Below are 25,666 nucleotides of genomic sequence, written 5' to 3'. Positions count from 1 at the left end.
GAGTGATCCACCACCACATCCCGAACCCTCACGTTACAATATTAATGCAGACATATCCTATAATCCTTGATAAGAATGGCTTCACTAGAATAAAACAAGGTTGTCTTTTTTAAATGCAAATAATGAAAGATGAAAAATGGTATTCCATTATCTTTCACAGCTTAGGGCACCACTATCTTCCTTCTCTAGGCAAATACTTTAAGTATATATAACTTTAATGAATGAGTTGTGATGTGTGTAAGACATTTGCAATCTATCGGTAAAACGTGCAGTGGGGCACAAGTCCATAATTCTGTTTCCCATCTGAATAACACTGAGATATGCTATTAATGATACATGAATGTAATTACATCTCTCAGAGCATTCTGCCTAATATGCCAAATGAATTGGGTAGGAGAATGATGAGAACACAGCAGGCGGTAATTAGCCTCATCCATGAGCAAAAGAGCTTCTATTTTGCAGAGAGGCAAAGTTATTACGTCAAGTTGATACAAATTGAGCTCAGTGCAAATAAATTGCTTCAAATGCATTTTGGCTTCCTGATTTAATAGAGGTCAGAATTGAATGTGTCTTCCCATTGCAGGAAAAAGGGGGAAATCATACATCATTTAACTTTCTGTCACACTGATTGAGTGGAGAGTAGCTGGCGTAAACTAGTGCTTCTTTTAAACTGGAGGGTTTTTATGAGTAGACCTACTGTATGTGATGACAGCATGGGATGATCATTCAATGTCCAAAACCTGCAATGTACACCGCTGTTACAGTAACTTGTTGCAGGAGGGATTACCGGTACAAAGGCTGGACATTAGCTAAAAAGTCACACTCTGCACTGACAGGGATTGCTCAACTGCTCTGATGAAATAAAGATCTACACAGGTCGAGGTAAGGACAGTTTTAACTTGATATTAAAGCAATCTTCCTCTTTCCTCAGTAATGAAGAATTAAATCACAATGACCAGTAAAGTGGAAACTCATTATCCAAATTTTTAATTTCAGAGGATAGTTTTTTACAAACATTAGGTCCCCAGCAGTAAATAATTGAACTAGTAGTCTCTGTGACATCACCCATAGGTTTCTGAAGAGCAATAATGAAGCTCAATGAGGGCGGCTCCGGCTGTCCCCATCTTGGCAGAGTCTGAAGCCGCCTGCTCACAGATAATCCAAAAATGGGCAATGAGGTGGAGCGTGGATGGAGTTGAGGCGGGCTGAATGAAGCCAACAGTTTGCAAGTCACCTGTGACGGCACCCACCTGTCACTCAAGCGGAATGCCCTTAATTATGCATAACTTTAAGCCTTGATTTCATTTAAATAGGTACTATGTACCAAGTTATTTTCTCTGCCTGATCAGAGTTGGCGGGAAGTGTTTGTTGGTAGCTCACTCATTTGTTAATGCTGGAGTTTGATGCTCCACTTAAGCTAATGTCTATGGGCGATTTGCATGAGTCATAAATTAGTGGGTCTATTCAACCAAGGTTCAAGGGACAAAAGGCAGTATATAGAGTGATGTCAACTAGGGGTGCACTAATCCGATATTAAGATCGGATATCGGTCCCGATATTGACAAAATAGCTGGATCGGGGATCGACGGATCCACAGGCCGATCCAGTTTTGTTAGTTTTTTCCCTCTGTCGCACATGTGTCCCATGCTGAAAGAGTTGAGTGTACAAATAAATTAGAATTCAATACATTACAATCTATGTTATTTTGTCTTAGTTAGGAAAGTAATGTTTAGTTACGAAAGTCTGGTGCCTTTAGTCTCTTCCACATGGTGGAAGGAAGGTATAAAGTGGAAGGTATACAGTGTATTATTAATTCAACAATGGTATCGGATCGGTATCGGGTATCGACAGATACACAAAGCCCAGGCATCGGTATCAGGACTGAAAAAGTCGGATCGGTGCATCCCTAATGTCAACCGTTGTGACACAGTTCTGCCTTTTCTGTTCAACCAACATAGCAATGAGAAACCACAATGAATCATTAATTACAATACAATTGGAATCTTCAAATTGATTAAGAATTGTAGAGAATAACAAATCACACAATGATCTATTGTTCCCCCAACCATTGTGGCGTTCATGCTTCCATAGTCACTGTGGATATTTGTGTGTTAATAATAAATATATAAAAAGACACTATGTGGACACATAATCTTTCAAGCGTCAGTTGGCATTCTTGATACAGCTCGGCATGTCTCAAGGGAGGACTTAGAGAGATTCATATATTTTTCATCAGTTCAATCCCCTTTCTCCATACATGTGCACTAACGCACACAAAAGCACAGAATTTCTTTTAGATTCCGGCGGTTTCACAGTTTATTAGTTGTTTTTTTACGAGATACTATCTTGAGGCCACGAGATACTATCTTGAGGCCACGAGTTACAATCTTGAGGCCACGAGATAGTATCTTGAGGCCACGAGATATTTATAATAAATTTTTTTGACAAAGTGGGACCAGGGGGGCTCCGTACATATGTTATCATCAAAGCCATCTGAAAATGATGGTAAACTTATTAAGGTCAGTGCTCTGCAACACCCACTGTGAATAATAAAGGCTTGTGTACTAAGGTTTTTTTTTTTTTTTTTACTGTACTGCAATGTGGTTTGTCTTGTGTGGGTACGAACCTTGAGTAGATGACTTTCATTCCTACAGCTGGTCATTACACATTACACACATTTAAAATAGATGCAAATTAGAATGTCTGCCTCTACCAAAGTACTGCTTTACATCAAATTATTGAATTAACATACAGGAGATGAATTGCACAATGACCAAGGAAGAAGGGCATCATTTTGAAATTCATATACTCAACTTAAATGTGCTAATAATGGTTTTAAATGTTCTTCCAAAAGAGCGGAAGGAAGGAAGCAGGTGGAATGGGTTTGCCTCAGTCAATTCAAATCAGCCAAACATTCCTAATTAGAAAACCATAAATACGGATGTAAAAGTCAATTCAATACAGGTCAGTCCATATGTGAATGTAGAATATGTTTTGACCTGGTAAAATTCCAGATGAATAAATAAAATTTAAGACAGCATCAGCCAGACCTTGCATAGCTTGAATACTAAATTCTGAGGCTGATGAATTGGCATGAGTCTATCCAAATATGCAAAAAACAATGTCAACCCAGTGTTGAAAGGAGAAAGTTCAAATGCTAAGTCATTTTAGTGTTTAGCCTTTTAGCTTTAGAAACCTGAAAAACGTTTAAATGATTTTTAAAAAGATTTTTTTGCAATTTGCTTATTTCTAGAGTTCTTCTGTCTTTAAAAACTTAAATATGATTCCTCTCCAAACACAATAGAATTTTAATCAGATACTGATGCGTTCAGAGCTGGCTTGCAGGTGCAAGTCTGACGTTAATTTTTCTGTACTTGGTGTAATCAGAAAGCAAGGTCGGGTTGATTACTCTGATCCCTGCCCTCTTTTAACCATCTCAGAAATGTGTTATTTCTCGCCTCCCACTCAGAATGACAGCTGAATTATCACTTAGCTCACTGAGTCAAAATAACCATGCTAGCCACAGCCAGCTCCATCTGATTTCACACTATACTTCCTGCTTCTGCTTAGTAAGGCTAGTAGCAATTGTATCATGAATCTGTTTCTCTCTGTGTCTACCTCTCTTTCTTCTCACTGATGTCCTTAACCAATGACACCCTAATGCATTCACTGCCCTATTTCTGTTGCTGATGCATTTGGGGTGAAGAGCGTCTCCTCCAGGGCCCGGCCGTCGCTCACACACCTGGGAGTCTGCTCCACTATTACGCATGCTATTTGCACAAATTGCTCCATTTGTGTTTGAATATGACTGGAGACCGTATCTATCCCCTAAGAGAGCAGTTGAGATATGAGGGATATTTTATTCTTCAGTGTGATTGCTTCTTCATCTCCTCTTTGCCATTATCTTTAAGGGAAGTTTGCAGAATTCTATGTGTGAAATTGTATGGAAAGCCAAAAATCCATTTGCTGATGCTGTTTTTTTATTGTTCAATGGATCTCAATTTGTCGTGTGTAAGTGATAGGAAAAAAAGAAATCCCTAAATACTATGAAAGAGCCCACAGAGCACTCAATTTAATGGCATGACTGAAATACTAAAGCTGCTGCATTTCTTGTTTCAAATCAAGACTGGTAAATCAGTGGCCTTTAGAATTTCTTATCTTTAATCTTAATGTTCAGATAGTGGCTCTTAAATTAGGTTACTTACATACATGGGCAACTGAGCTGTGTAACTGTTGCATATATATTTTGAGGGAATGATGACATTATTTTCATAGTGCTATCTATTTGTATCAGCTTTTGTTCCAGAATATTATTTACACACAAAAAAAGCTGAAATATTGTAAGGATATGATCTTATATTGTATATTAATAATGTACATATCAATTGATGAGATATAACAATGATACAGATGCATTTGAAACGAAAACAAATGCAGTGTGATTCAAAGCTTAAAGCTTAAAGCACGTAATGTATTATTTCAACTCATATTTTATTGTATTATTACTTGGTTATGAGTTACTTTTAATTGAGCACATAAAAAATTAGGTAGCACTGACCAACAACTAAGCACTGAAGTTCTAAGTCCAACTTTGAATACATGACAGTCCCCTGCAGATAAATCTAAACGTGGGCATTCAAATTAATGCCTTACCTGACCTGAAGCCCCAAGTGTTTCCAACCAAACTTCAAGCCCAAACAGTATAGCTTCATCAGGCCAAGAATCAGAGCTAGGGGACAGTTAGTCAACAGCTTAATAATAATGTATTTTCAGCAAAACAGCAGAACTTAATCCAGACCTTTTAGAAGAATGCCAACCTCTCTGGCCCTGTGGGGTTTTTAATTATGAGTAAAAGCCTGATAATTTGAGGGGATTTAACAATCTGACATTAATCTTGGGAATCTGACAATATACCACAAATGGCCTATGACCTTGGATCCGTTTTCTATTTCATCAGACCCCATGACCTTATCACATTACATATGCAAGATTCTAGTCACCTTTTTAGACACCGGCACAATCCTCGGCTCACTATATGAAAAAAAGAGTTGCTGGAAAAAAACCTGCTTGTTATATTTGCTATTATTGCAGCTGCTGTACTGCTCTCCCTGGTAGCTGGTTGCCCAAGCCATTTTACATTTACATTTGTTAAATAATAAATTATTCAGTGATTTAATTCCAAAGAAAGTGGCAAATATTTCTGAGAATAAGCAACCCACCTGCCTAGCCGCCACGTGTACCATTTCCTTACTGACTTGTTTTTAAATCATATCCACAATAGGATTCTCATTAATTTTCATGCATTTCAAAAGGCTTAAGGGATCAAAATAAATTGTATAAATAGATTCCTGTATATATGCCATGGCAATGATCAGACGATCCTGGAAGTCTATGAGTTTATTTCTGAAGACTCTTCTCTGTGGGATATGGGTATACAGTACAGTAGTTTTTTGAGATCACAATGTCTGTCACAGCAGCTACGGTGCTATTATGTGCTGTCTTGTCACTGACAAAAAAGGAATGGATGTGGACAAAGAGCTTTAGAGAAATCTTAAATTGCATATTGAATTCTAAAAGCACACCCTCAAAGGCAGAATCCTCATTAAAATAATTTTTAAATTCAAAGCCCATTTCATTAATTTTCATCTCACTCTGTCCTGGCAAGGTGCAATGGTGTGATCGCTGTCTCGATTCCTTACTGACTCACTGTCTCATTTATTTCATCTTAGCCCCAAGCTTTATGCCCTACGTTTGAGTATCTCAAATTCAGTTTTTGTCATTTGAAGATCTTTCTTCCAAACTGACAAATCATCCATTTCAAAACAGTGATACCAACTCTTAAAAACTGATTAAAAGACCCATATGAAAACACAACTCACTGATGGGACTCATAGGGGGCGTAAAGGGCACTATAATACACCATTAAGTCTTTCTGGGAGATCTGCCATACTTGTTGCACAGCAATCTTTCTCAGCTGCACATTGCCTTTCTTCTTATTCTTACCCTCTCTCTGTACCACCTGTGCTGATACCAAAGGCTAAGTGTTATGACACTTTTGCATAGATAAACACTCTGGCAAGCAGGGTTCAAAATTTATTTTTAGTCCACCAGCCAAATGGCTAGTGAATGTTCAAATTTTACCAGCCGATCAACATATTACAGGGTTTTTCCTGCATAGAGAAAGTTTTGGCGCCTCCCAAAGAGGTTTTAGCCACCACCAAATAGGCCTGTAACAATTCCAATTTTTGCTGGACAATTTATTGTCTCACAGATTATTGCGATGAATATAATTGTCTCTTTTAGTGAAATAATACATGTTTTATTTATTTATTTATTACGTTTTCAAACAAATTAATGTTTAAAGGTGCCCTGCCACACAAAACCGTTTTTACTTGCATTTTTTGAAATATGTTAGGTCCATATGTGTTTGTGTTATGTCGTGAATGTGAAAATGAACTGCTACCACCTCTGTTAGCTCTAGCCACTGAAAAGAAATAAGCGGAGAAATCAGGCCAACTACAAAAGCTGGTCATTCCTGTCAATAAAAAACATTTATAAAAAACACGATAAAGCATTAATCATAAACAAAAACTAGAGTGTGTTTAATTTCTCTGGCTTTAGACGGCTACAGCCCAGGATGTTTGGAGTTGCTATGGCAACAAGTGACAGCTGCCGCTAGCATAGCTTTAGCTAAACAGTCCGACCAATAATCACTTATATACAGTATGTTCTCGGATTTCAAAACAGACCATACTGGCGGCTCATTTGGAATACAATCTCTTATTTTACGAAAATCATTCACCGAAACGTGTTTCTGAAAATATTTTATGTGAGAAATAGGCTATGCAGTTGCTGAATCTGTCTTCATTTCAGATTGACAACGGTCAGTTTAAAAGATTTCTTATGAGCTTTTGAAAGGCGGAAACCCTGCTTCTCCAAAGTCCCTACAACGCTACCAGAATGCGATAATTATATTATATATGTATATATAAAATTATATTTAATGATATGTGTGTAGTGGTTTAGAAGAGATTAATGTTGAGCACCCGATCACGCGTTTTTAGTAAATATCCTCCTATAAAAAGATCAGCGGTCGATCAATCAGGGCATCCCTATGTGAAATGCATGGGTCAAATTCATTTTGGGTACTCTTGGGTACAATAAAGTCACCACTACAGACACTAAGCCGTTTTCCAGATGGTCAAAGAGAGTGTGGCTACAGAGAGAGACTGCACAGATGACAACTCAACAGATAGAGTTAGCAAGTGTGGACGAGACAGCACAGACCAGGGCAAAACCAGGAGCACGGTAAGAAGCTGGAGAAAGTCTACACAGAAGCAAAAATGCATAGGACTGACTTCAGTGACCCAGCTCAAATGGTCTACAAACAAATAGGATTTATGTGAGGTTATGCATGCTGAAAAAACTGGGCACTACAAATAAAAGCTGAGGCTAGAAAGAGGGTTGAATGTGATTTTGAACAGGATGCTAAGATAACACTTGGCATGCAATGCAAGTCTGCGCTGCCATGCTTTTTATATCCTGTGTATACATGCAGCAGGTATTCACATTCATGTGCTGCCCACAACCTCATTTTGGAGGAATTGTTGACTAAAGTTATCTGTAGAGATGTAATACTTTTTTTGGCTGACAGCACAGTGAGGACAGGCAGGCACGGTGTGAATTTTGAACATTCAAATGTTTTAACAGTGGTAACCGACTTTCTTTTACTTTCAGAGGCAACTTTGTCATTCTTATTCAGAGTAAAACTTTATATATTATTATCTTGAATATGAGGATGTATCATTAGGTGTAATGATCTCTAAATTAGGTACCTGCAAAAAGACGACTGTAAACCGGTTACTTAAGTGCATATTACCCACACTGAGTGAAATTGTGAGTGAGTTTTCGTAGTTACTGTTGCCCTTCCCCTGAGCGCCCTGGTTGAACAATCAATCTTTCATTTACTTTCTGCCTGATTGCATCTGTCCCCTCAGATGACCTGTTGCCTGCTCATTTTACAGTCCACATGGTGGCGTGGCTTGAGCTGCCATACCACGCATTTATGGTTCAGGTTCATACTCACTGTTGAGCAAAGGAGTTCTTTTTTTCACTGAGGGATGCAAATCATTTTGAGTTGGAAAAAAAACAACAACAACAAAAAACAAATCAAATTCAAGTAAATTGCATCTTTATGGCTAAATGCAAGTGCAAATTGGGTACAGCTTTAAGACTTATACAGTAGGGTACCTTTATATGTTTTATAATTGTAAGCCGTCTCTGATCCAATTTGAGATTCTAGGACAGAGGGCCATCTTGTCCGCTTGCCTTAGTTCCTGGCAATAATGCCCCTGACTTGTTCATGTTCTGTTATACTGACTCAGTCACTCTGAATGATACACTGTTTCCCTAAAGTCTTTTTTGCCACTTTTGAAAAGGATTTTAACAACTTTGGGGGGGGGGGGGTAGAGAGAATTGTACGTAACCCTAGTTGCATGCACTCATCTTAGAATATTAAATCTGATCGCATGTGTCTTCTTTCTGCCCAGGGGCACCTGGATAGCTCACCTGGTTGAAAAAATAATCCAACTACCTTAGGAACAAATCAGGAACACTTGACAAATGAACAGCATTCTTTTATATCTCTTATAAACAAATATTATGTGATTGATAATACAGTATAAACTTAAAAATGCCATTGATGACATCTGAGGTATATGAAAGTATTTAAGAGTGAATGTGTTTACTCAGTCATAGAAATGTGACTTGGCAGCAGCTTATTAATATTTCCACTTCACTGGAGGTATGCAAATACACCTTGTCCTCTGTAAAGTCCTACTGAAGACTTTGCTGGTTGAGATCCAAATCACAATAACTTATCCTCAAACTCCAGCAGGCATATACAGTGTACTGTATATAAAATGTGTATGTGGGGCTATATGTGCACCACAGTGTGTATGTGTGTGTGTGTGTGTGTGTGTGTGTGTGTGTGTGTGTGTGTGTGTGTGTGTGTGTGTGTGTGTGTACGCGCGCACACAGAAGTAGAGAGATAAGTAGAGAGGAAAAGAAAGAGTTGAGCGCAGAGGCATGTAATCTGAATTCAAAAGCAATCATTTTTGTTCTCAGCTCATAAAGCCGTCTTCTTTTGATGGGTAAGGCAGTAAAAATCATGGGGATAAAGGTAAAGAATGGATCTGAAAGGGTTTGCAGTGATGCTTGCGCTCACACAGCAGCATCTGGTATCATCCAGGAGTTGACCTCCAGTGAGTTATACGTAAAACATAAGCAGAATTACAGATAATTACAGTAATCAGATGATACAAAATGGTAAACAGTAGGCTAATTTGGTTCCTGTCGTTTAAAGAAGAACCCCTTAATAAATCAGACAACAAATAAATATTAAATTTAACTGAGATTTTGGACACAAGCATAATTTGTAGTACACAAAAGATTAGTTAATTAATTGATAAGCAGAAAATGAATCAGTTGGACAAAACAAGCCACTCATGATGTCACCTTGGGCTGTGAGAAACCGAAAAACAGTTTTTTGACATTTTAGAGACTAATGGATTTATCAATTAATCCAAAAAAATATTAATTGTTAATGAAAGTCATCATTAGTTCCAGGCCTTTCAGCATGAGATTGAGATGTTGGCAGGGCCAGCTGCTGGCTTAGGCAGTATAGGCAAACGGCAGGGTACTGCAGGGACAAACAATAACTGGGAGAGAGACAGAGAGAGAAAAACAGCACTATTCTTTATCAGGACACCATAATTCAACCACTAATTTTAAAAGGCTGTAAAAAATATATCATCACAGGTTAAAGAGGTGTAAAAAAGTGGGTCAGAATTTTTGGTGAAAAATCTGTGGAACCATATGCCATATTTTTTTCTCTCTCTCTCTCTCTCTTTAGAGGTATGCAAATAGTTGTAACATTAGCTGTGTTTCCCTGTGCCAAATAGGAAAGCATTATAATGCAGTGATATACTGTATATCAAATTCATTAAAAATCAAAATGATTCTGTGAGGATGCTCTTATCCCCTGTAAACAAATGTCTATCTTCGCCTGCTGATTCCTCCGGCACAGCTTTCTCCACATAACCTCTGTCTGTTTTCAGTCCCTGTATCTGTACTTCAGCATGTGTGTGTGTTTGTGTGTGCATCCAAGTAGGCCCACTGGTGCAGATTGTCCCAGTGAGAGTAAAGTGTTATTCAGAGTGCCACTGTCAGTCCCTCTTAGTCCCTGGAGAGGCTGTGTGCCCTCCTTAAGCCCTTCAGCAGTATCTGCAGGCACGCTTAACATGGAGCATACACTGCTGCTGCTATTCCCTTTGTCTTTGACTTTCAGACTTTTTGGCAAAAATTATCACAGCGGGAAACTGTGGCTGTCTGTGAATTAGATCAGAGAGAAAATGAACACCATTCCTGGCCCGATCAAATTTAGGTTCATTACGATGTGAAAATTGTGAGATTTATGTTGCAAATCATAACTTTGCTAGAAGATATTCTAACTTTGTAACCACGTCTATAAAAAAAAGGTGGGTCGATTTTAGCAAAGCCTGTTTCATTTTACTATTTTGATTAAGTCCTCAATGACTCAATGAACGTTTCGCTTGGTAATCTTTATTGCTGTACAGCTTAATGAAATCACATTTCACAGAGATTTACGATGAGACTGAGATAGTGACTTACATCTTTCAGGAATGACATTTTTCTTTTTCTTTTTTGCATTCTAATTATGCAGGATGTCTCGAGGTGAGTAATCTGCATGACATTCTTACGTACGAGAGCTCCCTAAACTGGTTAGACCTAGTGTTTATGAAGTGTGAACAATATACAGGAGAGAACATGCATAAGCTCAATTCTCTTTGATACACAGCATGCTCAAACTGATTAAGAATCTCAGAGAGGGAGAAAAATGTGCAAATTAAGTGATTCAAGTTTAAAACATCTAGACCAACATGTTCAGCAGAGTATAATATATTACTTTACATTCCAGTGTTGTTCATTTAATTTATGTTGCTTCTATAAGTTAGAAATCCATGACCAAATAATTTAAATGTGAGTGGGTTTTGTTTCTCACCTAGTGATTTAATGATTTCCTCCTCAACCTTGAATACAGTTTGAGGTGATAACATCACACTTCCCCCGTGCATTATACAGTATAACCCCTAAAACTCTATGATTTCTCCAACTATACATCTGCTCTGTAATCTTTTTCGTCATCACATCTTCCCTTATACTGTCTAAACACCTGCAAACCTTGTAAAAGAAGTTATGAAGTACCACCTGGAGAGTATATGTGGTATACAACTCATTTTCTAAATATAAAGAGGCAGACTAGAAGTCATGAAGTAAAACAAATTACAAATTACAAGACACTAGAGCTATATTTAGTTTAAACAACGTGTAATACCACTGTCTTAGACCATCTGGATAATTGCCAACTTGGCAAAAACCTCCATTAACTTTTTGTTTTGTTTTTAAATACAGAAAACAATCGATCAACTATTTCAGTCCAGAAGGAACAATATTTATGCATTTCTTTTCAGAATTTGGCAATAAATTAGTGCAATTGATCCTAATGCATTAGTGGTACTTGTTGCACAACCCAACGGTTCTCTAATGATCGCACTGCTTCACATTAGATAGCTGGTTTACAGCCGGAATTGCAATAGGACCATCCTTCCTTCGAATGTGTTGGATCATGTTGGAGGTCTTCAGGCTTGGATATCAGGTTTGAAGGGGTTTGGGCCTTGACTTTGTGAGCCATTAACTTGTGTGAGGTTTGTGTGGTAAGGTCAGGTTGCAGACATACAAGGACATTTATTGATCTGTGGAGGTTTATGTCAGGCAGTCCAGTTACATTTGTTGGCATGAATGTGGATTGGACTCCACCACACTGAACTGGGTCATTGCCTTTTATTAAATCAAATGTGGGACTATTCATTCCTGTTTTGCATGGCACTGCAACTTTTTACTATTAAATCTGTTTTAATCCATTTTAGCTTATTTTCTTCTTTAATCATTAATTTTATTTTACTCTTAAAATCCTATTTACATTTTGTATTAAATTGTATATTATTATACAGTATAATCTGTTGTTCTTTTATATATTGTCTTAATGTCTCTATGTCTTATGTAAAGCAAAGATTTTATTCAAAAGCGTGCCTTGCCCACACAACAGCCTTTCATATTTTGTCTTACTGCGACTCCCTGGCTATTACACATTTAACTTCTATCACTTCCATCACTTTAAGACTGCTTAACACATAACAATCCCATTAACACCAACACCCGTCATACAACAGATACCTGCAATAGAGTGCTGAAGACATTAGCTGTTCTATTTAATTAGTAACTGGCCAACAGCCATCGTTTACTCACAAGAGCATTCATCAACATCACCAGCTGTCTTCATCACATCGGCGAAAGATTTCCTCATACTCACTTGACAAGCCATTAATTCATTACTTAAAGTGCTCATATTATGCTTTGGGGCTTTTTCCCTTTCCTTTATTGTGTTATATATATTTTTTATGCATGTAATAGGTTTACAAAGTGAAAAAGCCCAAAAAGGGCATTACCATCTCCAACAGAAAACACTGTTCACAAACTGCTCCAAACAGCTCTATTGTAGTCCAGCCTTTACTTCCGTGACGAACGTGCGTCACTTTTAACAAACGTTATAATGCTCGCCCAGCTGCTAGCGTGGCACTCATACTCTGCTTCTGACTTGCTAGCAGTGCTTACCTAGCTACTGCACATGTGCGACTCCCAACAAAGATGGAATAGAAGTGAGATGCCTCACTCTATAGCTAAAACAGAGAGCTCAACACACAGAGTGAAAAGAGGAGCTGCAGCAATGTGCAGTACAACAAAAATATGATGTTTTTTGAAAATTAAACCATGTAAACCTATTCTGATATAACCTCAAAATAAAATTATGAACCTGAAAATGAGCATAATATGAGCACTTTAAGAGTACATTTTAATGTTCACAGCAAATTCACAAGTTTGTCTTTCCACATTTTCTATGTTTACTTGGGAAATGGCAGGTAAATGTCTGCAGCGAGGCAGCAGGCGAACACAAATTAAAACAAGCCTTTTTGGCACTTCATACCGTGAGTTTGCTTTCTCTCTCGCTATTTTAATCCCGTCTTCCATAACTGTACAATTTTCTGCTCTGCACTGTCACCCCCCTGTTCCCCCTACCTCATATTCTTCTCTTTTATTATGTGACAGTAGAGCTATCAGGAAGCGGTTTGACTGTGGAGGCATCAGCAATTCTGGGCGGAATGTTGCTAGGCAGTGTGGTCACGCAGTTGAAGCAATTCGGAAAATCCAGATACATTTGTTCCAGGTCATAATGACTTCAGGAAAATGTCCCCTAAGACAATGTTGGAAGTCTTCGGAATCTCAAACTCCAAATATTAAAATAAAACATAACTGATTTTTTGAGCTGAAAACAAGGTTTGCCATCCTATCCTGTTATTTCGTGCCTTGCTTTTATCATGTGGTCCCATTTTCCTCTCAACTACTTCTTTTGGAATTTTTGTAAATTATCTACCTTCTGCTTGTCCTTCTTCATGTCTCTCCAAATCTATTTTTTTTATAAATATCTTTCTCCCAGGTCATCCTCTGACACAAACACACTGGCCATCTGGTCATTTTTTTTTGGACACAACAAAGTAGAGATGCTGCGACTGTCCGTTGATTTCAGTTAGCGTTATAAACCTATAAATATTCTCATATTGTATTGTATTGACAGTGAAGCAGACAGGCACAATATGTAAGTCAATATGGCAATAGGTCACACAATGCTAAAAAAAAAAAAAGACAAACATCTGATTTAATTGAGTAGTTAAGCCAAGAGATGACTTTCAAAACATATTTCCCTGTCTCTTCCCCCTTATTGCTCCCTTATTCCTGCTTCTCTGAACTTCCTCTCCTCTTTTCCTCCTCCCAGCTTTCTCCCCAGTCATTTGCTGCTTATTAGAGAGTCTCTCTGTCAACCTTGTCCCATCTAATTCTCACCCAATTACAATCTAAATGATCCACAGGACTGCTTAACTTGCTTTTGCCTCTTCCTATTGTTTAATTTGTGATGGTTACAAACTCTGATTAGGCCTCCGCAAAGGTTCATAAATTAAGCACTCAAGGCCAGATTAATCAACATTCCCTGGTAAGACAAATGGGCAATATTAAATTTTTCCATATGGATCCCACTGACAACAATAACACAATGTGAGAAGAAGAACACTCTGTGACAATGACTGCATATTTTCCAGACTGTGGCATTTTGACCAAGAATGTGATTTTTTGTCTAGCTAGCTTAAAACCTTCAGATACAATGTTTGAACGAAAGCAATTTTCACGAGTAGCATCTGCGTTCCGTCTCAAAATGAAGAGTGTAGACGCCACAATAAAAGGTTTGCCAAAGATGGAGAGGATGAGTGAAAATAAGGGATGGACCAAATGAAAGGAGAGGTAGAGCAAAAGGTAAAGACAGAATATAGGAAGAAAGAAAAAGGGTAGAGTGAAAAAATAAAAATTGAAAGGAGAATCAACCAGCCAATGGCCGTGAAAGCAGACTATCCCAAAGAGCTACACTGATCATCATCCAAGGAAAAGGAGAGCAAAACAAGAAAATGAAATCCAATTGCCTAATTTTGCCAGTGGATCTAGTTTAGCATACAAACAGGCAGCGGATAATTAGTCTCAAGAGGGAAATCAGCACACACTAAGTGGGGAAAAAGCTCACAATATTAAAGCGGCTGTCATGACAGGGCAGACACATTACAGGCCTAACTGTCAGCTGGTGGAAATGTTTCCCCTTCCCCGACTTCACTACTGCATCACTTTTATCTCTGGTATACGTATATGGAGTGACATATATACATTTTATTTTTTTTTGTGTGTGTGGGTGGGGTGAAATACTTATTTTCGTAACAATCAAGTATCAAAAACTGAGGAGGACACGCTGTTGGATGCTGTCCTCCTTTCCTACTCTTTCTTCAATGCAGAACAAATCTATCTCTTTCTCTCTTTCTGCTTGAGCAGCACTGGTTGAAGCCTGAAAATATTGTAAACAAATTAATAACATAACTAATTACACTGGTCGGACTGTTCAGCTCTGTTTCAGACTGATACCTCCGGTTCAGGCTGGTCCTCATCCTCAACACGTGCCTTTTTCAGTCACGGAAAATACTTACTCAATACTCATCTGGATTGAAGCAGCAAGCACTCAGTGTAAGAGTAAGAAAAATGACATAACATTATTTATAATAAGGTTATTTGATTCACAACTGCTAAATATAGTGTTTTGACCTCGACAACCCAACTGCATTTTACCGCCAACTTGCGACTAGTTCACTTTCTAAAGCAGGTGCAATCGCTTGTTTGCTAAGAGTCAGGTCGGGACTCGGGACATTAACACACTGACAACATTGTATTCAGAATATAAAATATTTTTTATAGCACTTTTTAATGTGCGATTGTCTAAAGGTGTTCACGAGGTCCTTTCGTGAACTTGTGAATTTCGCCAGCCGTCTTCTCTCGTTTTGATAGAGACAGATGCTGTGCACGGAGGGAGGGGCTGTGTGTGTATCTGTGTGTGTGTGTGTGTGTGTGTGTGTGTGTGTGTGTGTGTGAGAGACACGTGAGCGACAGAGAGACGGAGGAGAGCAGGGAAAGGCAATGCAGCTGAACGAATGTGTTTAAAAAAAATTAAAAAAAGAATAATGAAACGCAATATGTGACGGCTGATGTTGATTGTATGGCGCACAGCCACAAATTAGTCTATGTGTGGGAAACACTGCTGGCGTCTGATCAGTCTGTGGGGTCTAATGTGCCCATGGTGGATATCAATACTGTTTATGCACAGAATTGTATCTTCTAAACCTGACATAGGCTTCTGTATACTACTGGTATTACAACATATACTGTTATTGTTCATTCAATTAAGCAAATTCAGCAATCTGAATTTATTCATTTGACACTAATGCATTCTAACTGATCTCAAAGTCACAATACACCAAAAAGCACCGGTTGCTGTTCCATGCTGATGCCTCGAACACATTTGCCTTACAGATCATTAACACAGTCAAACACACTGCTGATGTAAAGAAGTGACTGTCAGCCACAATCACCTTGTCCACTGCAATGACTCACTCTGAGAACTGACTCACATCAGTGAGCAGGAAGCGAAATGTCCTAACAGAAAAAAAACAGCCTGGGAAGTTGCTGGTTTGAACACCCTAAAATCAAGATGGTGAAAGAAAGACACTCTCTCCACTCTTGACAGCAATCAAGGGGCTCTAGAGAGGCACCTCAGCCCTAATTATTGTTGTTCAATGGTCATCAGTAGATGAAATGTTGTACAAGGACAGTTTCCACAGACTGTATTAAACCTTCACATTCACAGCACAGAAGATAACCCACACCGACACAGGGAGAACCAAAATATTTAGCACAGAAAGACCCCAGTCGACTCCAGGGCATTACAACTGTGCACAAATCCAGGACAAAATTAATTTGTCACTTGGACTTTAAGCTCTGGAGACAAATATTAAAATTACATAGGCCAGTGTATTTACATCCAAATCGATGGTGCTCAATCCATCGTTTCTCCTTCTGGTGTTCCCATAATCGTCCTGTGACTGCATACTTAATACGTGTTCTGCCAACACATGCTTATATGCTACTGTACAACATAAGATGCTAAAAAGTATTTGCAGTTTATAGAGATGAGATTTTTTTTGCATTTTGCTCCTAGTGCAGAGGTACGTTTCTGTTTGTTTTTATCAGCCCCATTCCCATCAATATTGGTGTCCATTTTTTCTATATGCACATGTCAGCATCAACATCAGTGGGGAGTGTGGCAGAGTATAATGAAAACGCCGGTCATAGAACCACCTCACATTGCATTTTCCATCAGGATGTGTGTTACTGCAGCTGAATTATAACGGGCAGGTCAGGAAAGCAGACATAGCTAGAAAAGCAATTATCACTTAGAAACATTTCATAACATTTTCTACACATACTACAATGTTAAAAAAAAAAAATCAGCTAACCGACATCTAGAGCTAAAAACAAAAAGCACATGCTGCACTAGATGCTGAATACTAAACATGAATTAAAGAAATCCTCTGGGGTCATGTTTAGGTTGAATAGAAGCAGGCACGGAAAACTCTGCACTGCAAGCAGAGAAACAGCTCTTTACTGTGAAGATAAACACACATCATAATGGGCCTAATGCTTACAGAGGAAGTCACTTGTCAAATAGGAAGCAGTCAGCCTTGGAAATATTGCTGTTACAGTTACTTGCACAGAAACTGCTCAATCTCACTGTCATGCACTACAATACAGAAAAATACACAAAGAAGAAAGACGTAGCCTATGTGAATGTTTAGGCCATACACAAAACGAAGTTAAAAAAAAAGCCTTCATCTCAATAAGTGCTAATGCAGCTCCATGATAATACCTTTCACTCAAACTAATAAACAATTGAAGTTGATGGAAAAGCCACCAGGAGTGAAAAACCAAAGGATATAAAACAAACATTGCTGGTTGCCATTAAATGTAACTGTTACTTGTACGAACTTCTCTGCAACAACATGAACCTGTACTAACCAAGGACTGAATTACACCCATAGCCCTTGATTGCATTTACGACAATAATTTCAAGATTGCTGTGAATGATTGCATTCAATACTGAACTGAAATTCTGTTTCATCATCACTTGTAGTGGGTATTGGTATTTATGTACACCTGGTATGGAGGATATATTTATTCATAATTCAAATTGAAAGTCCAAAGAGAAAACGAAGCAAGATCAAATTAAAAATATTATTATTTTACTACGCTACTAGGAAAAATCATGCCATAATTAAATTTAAAAAAGAAAAAGGAAACTGAAAAAGCAAAGTTGAAATGTAAAATGATAATTTGAAAATGTAAAGTGCAATGTAAAAAGTCAAATTTAAAATGCAAAGCTTAAATATAAATGCTTAAACTGAAATCTTTGAAATCTTTTATTGAATGACATCAATTTTTCTGGACGTCTGATCACCCTCACGTCAGACTGGAGAGTCTGACAATAAAGCAGAGCAAATGTGCAATTGGCCATCAATTTTTGTAAAACTGCCCATTTTCAAACTCTACATAGTTGATTTCTCGCCTAAAATGTTCTCAGAAGTGAATTTAGTGGTGAAATAGCGGACGGAAATTGTCGGACTTGAGAACCTCCGGTCTAACGTGACAAGCCAGCTGGTTTCGGTTCATTGCCTACTCGCCGGCCGGCCAGTGAAGCTCAGAGGCCCCGCTGTCAGCTGGAAGTCTCTCAACCCTCCTACCAGCCGTTGGGCCACGCCTCCTCATTTGAATTGACAAGTGTCACTTCAAAATGAAAAGCCTTAATATTAAATAGAAATAGAAATGGTGAATCTTAAAATGTCAAAAGGCAATTACCAAATGTAAAATTCAAAAGATAAAACTTCAAATTTAAAATTATTAAGTGCAAAGGCTAAAATAAAATTATTTCTTTTTTTCTATTTGAGATTTTAATTTAAGTATTTCTATTTAAGCTTTTCCATTTCACATTTTGAGTTTCATATTTGATGTTTCTGTCATTCAATAAAAGATTTCAAAGATTTCAGTTTAAGCATTTATATTTAAGCTTTGCATTTTAAATTTCACTTTTTACATTTTCAAATTATTTTACATTTCAACTTTGCTTTTCAGTTTTCAGTTTTTAATTATGGCATGACTTTTCCTAGTAGCGTAGTAAAATAATAATATTTTTAATTTGATCCCACTTTGTTTTCTCTTTGGACTTTCAATTTGAATTATGAATAAATATATCCTCCATACACCTGGAGCTTGAATAAAAATACAAGAAAAAGACTGAAAAACAGACAGCTCTTGGATGTGAATTGCAGCAGAGCAGATTATTTATCATTACATTTATATGGTCTAAAATCAATACCTGAGGTACCGGATAAAAATAACCAAGCACAAAGTGATAGCGTAAAAAAGTCCAACACAAAGTTTTGAAATTCACCTTGGTGAAGTCAAATAATTGTTAAAAGTCTGCAAGGTACTAAACATGGCGGGTTGCTCACAGAAAACAAAGAAGTAAACTTTAACATCACTGAGCATAACAACATTTTCAAGGCAAACACACTGCTCGGTTGGTTGTTTTGATACTACTACTTGGCAGAATTGGGAGCATAAACATTTTAGATTTAAATATTGGTACTGGTATCATAATTCTGGTGGTGGCAGCTGTATCTCACATGGTGGAGCGGATTAGCCATTATTCGTCAAGCTATTGGTGTGATGTCCTGCTACATTCCTCTACTAATGTCTCAACAGCCAGACTAAGTATGTGGGGCTTGGGAGTCAAGAACGTGACTTCTAAAGGGCATCAACTATCTAAGCAATTGCTGCTGCGTAAAAGAGCTTGAGGGCCAACCAAAACAAACATTACTTACTAATTTCTGACAGGGGACCGATGATGGTTGACAGCTAAATAATTATTCACCTGACAAATATATTTTTCAACTTATAGAATGGTTGTCAGTTGGAATGAGTGATTTCAGGTGATTCTACTTGATGTCTGTTGAGTTGGGGAAGAATGACAGGACATGTTGGAGTTGAGTTTCACACTAATAAAAATCTTCCTTGTTTTAAACTATACTATTATTTTCTCTCTGATGGTGTAAACTGCAGCTAAATAGACAAACTACTGCCTGCCAGTCCCACAGCTGATTTGTAGATTATCTCTTGGCATCCACTGACAACTGATACATTTTTAAATTTTAAATTTGCCATGCTTTCAAACATTTCCTCAGAGGAGAGTAGAGCAATACATGTGATGCAGTAACAAGTGGGAATTTTCAGATTGTCATATTTATATCATCATCAGAGGTCTTATCCATAACAAGCTGCATGGTCCATTTCATGAGAGCAATTTAGATTTGAAATCTAAAAGTGAATGCCCAATAACAGCAGAAAAAAAAGAGTTTGTCATGGAACACAACATGGCATATTTTGAAAAATTCTGTTTGGTTTGAACACAGTAAGTGTACTCACATTGATCGATGTTCCCGTCTGCTTTCCCCTTCTCCTGCAAACAGAGAGCAAACATAAAAGTGGTTATTACAGGCTTGGAGGAGTCAGAAAAAACAGCCTTTTCTGCAGCTTTTCGTGCTCCACTCGTTACTGTGGCTCTTCCGCTTTTCTAGGTTCAGGGAAAGACGACGACAGAAAACACATGCTGAATAGACGGAAAGAGAATGAAAAAGAAAAGAATAGAGAGACAGAGAGGGAGTGAGAGAGGATATGGATGACAGCAAAGAAACGCAAAGACCTGTACAAAGGCAGATACCAAACTTAATTCAATTACCCTAATTGGAAATACACTTCCCAACAGGCTGCAAGATGGCAGTTGTCACTATATTGTGCTGGAATGTTTATCAGGATGTCAAACAATGGATACCCCTACACGGATAAACTGATTTATTGGTCAGTCCTAACTGTATAATACTGACATGCAGCTTTAAATGTATCTTAATAAATGTCACTGTCATTCATGACTTTCCAAATACTTTGTGTGGATGTGATTGTATGATGACATGGAGGACAATCATGTCCAGCTGTGAGGTACATAAATATGAACATTCAAAGTTAAACAAAATACATTTGCTGTATCAAAAGGTAGTCTACAATCATACTTTTATAATAAGGATGCACAATATATAGGTGACCATTATAGTATTGGCTAATAAGTAAAGATTAAGAAATTAATTGATTAGGCCTAATTAATGGAATTTCTGCCAATAATTACTTAATAATAAATTAATAACCACTTAAAACCCGGTTTTGAATGGTGATTTTTGCCTCTGCCTTTCTCTATTCTGTTTAGTATTGGTGTGTGGACAGCAGTGAGACTTCAGAGCAGAGGCCACAGCAGAGAGAATCAAACAGACTTGAGGTTATGTTTTACTAAAGTCAACAACGAAAATGCTCGTTATCCATAAGTGCAACACAATCCATCAGTAAGGAAGACCGTACCCATAGGTTACCCTGCCCCCCCTCTAATCCACACACGGTTTTTTTACACAGCCATACAGAAGTTGAGTTCGAAACCGTTCACTTATTCACTCACTCACTATTCCCTATATAGTGTTCTTTAAATAGTGAACTATATAGGGAACGACCAAACGAGATTTCGGACACTGAAAATATAGTTGCGCCAGTAGATGCGCCGGTTATTTGTGTGACGGAGACACCCACGTGCCCAGCATCATATAAACAAAGCGAAACAAAATTACTTATAATACTTCCCTGAAACAAACCTAGCACTCAGTTGAATAGTAAAAGGTTGTATGTTGCACGTTACATTGACAAAGCCTGGTCCAGCTTTCCTTTTAAGTTTTTGCGGGTGCTTCTGCTTCTTTTCCCCCAGGAAAACATGACTGCGTTGCATTGTGGTATACAGGACTAAAATGTAGGGTACATCGTCTACTCAAATTAGCAGTGCATTGTAGGGCTGTGTATTGGCAAGAATATGGCGATACGATACGTATCACGATTCAATATATTGCAATATATTTCGATACTGTGCGTAAGGCGATATATTGGGATTAGAGATGCACCGATTACAACTTTCTAGGCCGATTCCGATTTCCGATTTTCTTTGAGTTAGGCCAGCCGATACCGATTTTAGCCGATACCGATTTCATTTTTTCTAACCACTTTACAGCACACACAAATATTTATTTTCTATCTTTTCTTTAATAGAAAATGTTACATTTTGCATAGAACATAGAACATTTTTTAAATAGATAATTGATCGCTATAAAATACAACTATATAAATTACTCCTGGTGTGGGAAATTAACACACATCTAAAGTGCAATGTTATGGAAGAACCATTTCCTTATTTTCACATCCAATATCCAACTAAACAAATGTGATATATTTAGCAAACTAAACTTCTATATGTATGAAAACAGGGAAAACAGGTAATGGCAATACAATAATAGCCTATATAAATAACAAATAAAAATAAAATAAATATAGCCTTAATGCAGTATAAAGATATTTCTCAAAACACACACACAGGCCTGTTTGAACGTCAATAGTAACGTTACCTGAAAACAGCGTGTAGTTCCTTTTTTAGCAAGTTTGCTTTATCCTGAAGGTAATCGGTTCCATCTAGCCTACTGCTCCGAATAAGTGACAAAATAACGCCAACATGTTCCTATTTACATGTTGTGAATTGTATAGTCACAGCGTGTACAAATAAGGTCACATGAGACACAGCCATCTTCTAACCGTATATAAACTTAAATGTCTTCGTAAATTGAAAGCTTGTGCCCGTTGCTCCTATTTAGCATAGGTAAACGCCACGTTAATTCCCATAAAAGGGCATGAGATGGCAGGGCCGTGTGCACACTGTGACACAGCACACAAGAGAAATGTTGAAAAGACGTGGTAAAGACAGTGAAGGGCTCGACTCCAATAGAAAGAAAAACAGTAAGTGGAGGTACTCTGCAGTGAAAAATGGCCGGGAGACGTCGTGATAACGTTGCATTAATCAGGTGATTTTGCGTCTTTGCAGCAAACATAAAATACTGACTACTGTAGTTTCACTACCCATGGAAAATCATGTGCACCACTTTGTCTGCGACAGCTGTCGCTTACAATACTTTTCTACACACTGCAGAGCCTCACTTCCCATAACAAACCCCGTTGGACTAACGAAGACTAAGAATCAGAACCCTAAAGGATCGTCCACGATCCCAAACGGCACCTCTGATTCATATTTAGATAATTTAATAACAGTTAAACGTAGAGACTTACTGATTGCTGCAGCTAAAAGCTCAGGAGTTAGCCGTCGCGGGGGTGTCTTTGGTGTCTTTCTAGCCTCTACAGGTGATTTTCTATCCAGCCTGGAACTTGTGCCTTTTTTTCGGGGTTGTTGAGCATTAAGTCCAAACTGTTACATCCAAGATTTATCCACTTGATGGCCATAATTCATCACGTTTTCGGTCATTTCTGCCGCTAACTCCGTGCTACCCATAGACAGTAGGTGCTACCGACAAGGGGATCGCCCATGATGCCTTTGTTTATGTTTTCAACCAATGGGAAGGCAGGTCCGTCACACATTATGCCTTATATGGGGATCCAAGCGAGAACAAATATATATATATAGTATAAAGTGGGAAAGATAGATCCCTCCAGGTCAGAGATCGTCTGTTACCGTTCTAAACCGTTCTACAGAGAAGAATGGCGTCACTGTTTTGAGATTGTTTGTCCTTTATATGAATTATAATGCTCATTATGTTTATTTTTGCACTGGATGACTCCAAATATGTAGGAGAACTGTTTTAGACACACACATGCTTGTGTAGCATTGCTGTGGGTGTAATATCAATAAATATGACATTATTATTTTGATTATTGGCAAAAGCGTCTGGACTTTTTTTGAAACAATGTATATATTTTGTCAACTGTATAAGTTATAAATACTATCGGTCGATTAATCGGTTATCGGCAAATACGGCCCAACCTAGCTATCGGAATCGGTAAAATCCACTATCGGTCGACCTCTACGATGTAGACAATGAAACAAAATATTGTGCAGCCTTAGTGTGCATTGTGTGCTTGTTAGCTACTGATCACTGAACACTTACAGAACTGTGAATATCGCTCTGCATGAATGAATCTGAACAATTTAACTTAAACGGTAAAACAAGGGAGCGACATGCCATTTATAAATATAACAGAAGCAGGTCTTTCAATGCAACATAACAGAAGCAGGTCTTTCAATGCAATATCGCTTCTGAAGCAGCAAATGTGGCACCAACTGAAGTGTAGTGACATTTTGCATTCTTGTCCCTCAGTGTGGATGTCACTGGTAATGGGGCTCGGTGATAAAACGTGTGAGTCTGCGAGGCCCTATTGGCTTCCCAGAAGACTGAGAGCCTCACCAAAAACACAGTAGTTTTCGTGCCTCCTGTCATTGCTTCCGCCTTTGTCTCTACATTTCTATCCATCTCTCTTTCTGCCATCTGTCAATCTTAATTGCAGATGTGCTTCCTCATGATGGCAGGATAAAATTGAGTGTGCTCATCAGCACCGCCTTCCATCATCTGGAGTGCCGCTGTTTGATCAATTGATTAGAGAATCAAACCAAGCATAGAGGTGAAAGAAAGGCTATATGCTTCTTTCCAAAAATACTGTCATCCTTTACCATGACTCTAGAGGGTTATTTTTGTCACTTTCTTTTATACATTCGGGGTTCAACAATAAGGGTTGCCCGATGGCCTGGGGCAAGTAAAACGCCACGTCAGGCAAGTACATATAACAACCCACTTTCCCATTCAGGATAGATAGAAACCACTGTGTCCCCGGTAATAATAATAATAATAATAATAATAATAACTTTATTTATATAGCACCTTTAAAAACAGAGTTTACAAAGTGCTTTGACAGACAAGCAAGGCAAAAGAGGTCAATAAAATAACAGACAGCTAAACAGTGTGGCCAAACATTTGCAAGACAAAACTGGGTTATTCAAGTAATGACAAAAGGTTAATTATTACAGTTAGATTTGATAGTTGTTTCTTTTTTAATTAATAGCCTCCACTTTCAGTATGAACATTAGGCCTAACTCATCTATGACACTGTTCATGATGTGTTTATTGTAAATTAAGATGAAATATAACAATTTATTTGAGTTTTTGTCGTTTTTTAATAACCACTAATAAAAACAAATTGTATAGGGGCCAGTAAAAACTGCACTTTCGGCAAGTAGAATTTGACAGTGACATTTAGCTTTAGCGTAAAATAGTTTAGTAGTAATTGAAGGCAACTACTGTCGTTTAACTTTATATGCAAAGTAGATGCGTTCACACAGTTAATTAGGAGGCAGTTTGTATTTTTCTCTTGCAATACAACGCTTGCATTGACACTTTCAGTGAGTGGAGGAATAAAGTAAATAGGTAAATAGGCAAACTCACTGGGTTTCAATTAGGGGGGGATCAGATGCTTTTCTCTACCACAATTGCTCTTTATGATAGAGGCTGATTAGATGGGTGTATTTTTTACATACAACCTAGTCTCACATTGCCAGACCTTCCTCCACAGCGCTGCAGAAGAAGGTCTGGCTAGTCCACACAGCATTCCGGGATGGGAGAAAAACGTGCTCTGGTTTATTGGCATTTCTTTAAACCAATCACAATTGTTTTGGGCGGCGCTATGCGTGCAACGGAGCCCCGGTGCCGCTGCTAAATAGCCTCGGGAAGGAACTTGTTTTGGTGGAACGTGTACGTTCAAAGGTTTTAGTCGTGCAACAGGAAACTCAGATTGGGCAGATATCTGAGAAGCAGTTAACCATAGCCCTTATAAATCGGCCGCAGTTTAAAATTCCAACACAAAGAAAGCGGAAGGTAACAGACACCCGGGCGAAAAGAGTCACATCCGGCGGAATTTCCGGTGGCAACGGACCAATCCCGGAAGTGGAACGTCGTGGATATAGACTACATACTAACTAACTAACAACCCAACTGTCCAGTGCAGTTAGGATTATGTGATAAGATTATGGGAACAGTAGGGATGCTGAGAGATGCAATGCCTTCTAACCTCTTAAGCC

The 25,666-nt window shown here is 38.2% G+C and overlaps 1 protein-coding gene across 3 annotated transcripts in view; it reads right to left on the bottom strand.

Moving 5' to 3' along the window:
* Positions 1 to 25,666, bottom strand: part of fstl4 (follistatin-like 4) — a 232,548-nt gene that overhangs the window by 182,947 nt on the left and 23,935 nt on the right. For all 3 annotated transcript variants that reach the window (XM_036008851.1, XM_031308195.2, XM_036008850.1), the window contains exon 3: positions 20,098 to 20,131. In XM_036008851.1, the coding sequence (XP_035864744.1) occupies positions 20,098 to 20,131 (34 nt within the window). The remainder of the gene's footprint in view (positions 1 to 20,097; positions 20,132 to 25,666) is intronic.

This window comes from Sander lucioperca, chromosome 13, assembly GCF_008315115.2.
Source record: "Sander lucioperca isolate FBNREF2018 chromosome 13, SLUC_FBN_1.2, whole genome shotgun sequence".
Classification (NCBI taxonomy): domain Eukaryota; kingdom Metazoa; phylum Chordata; class Actinopteri; order Perciformes; family Percidae; genus Sander; species Sander lucioperca.
The sequence above is the reverse complement of the archived record's forward strand: the minus strand, read 5'-3'. Positions and strand labels throughout refer to the sequence as shown.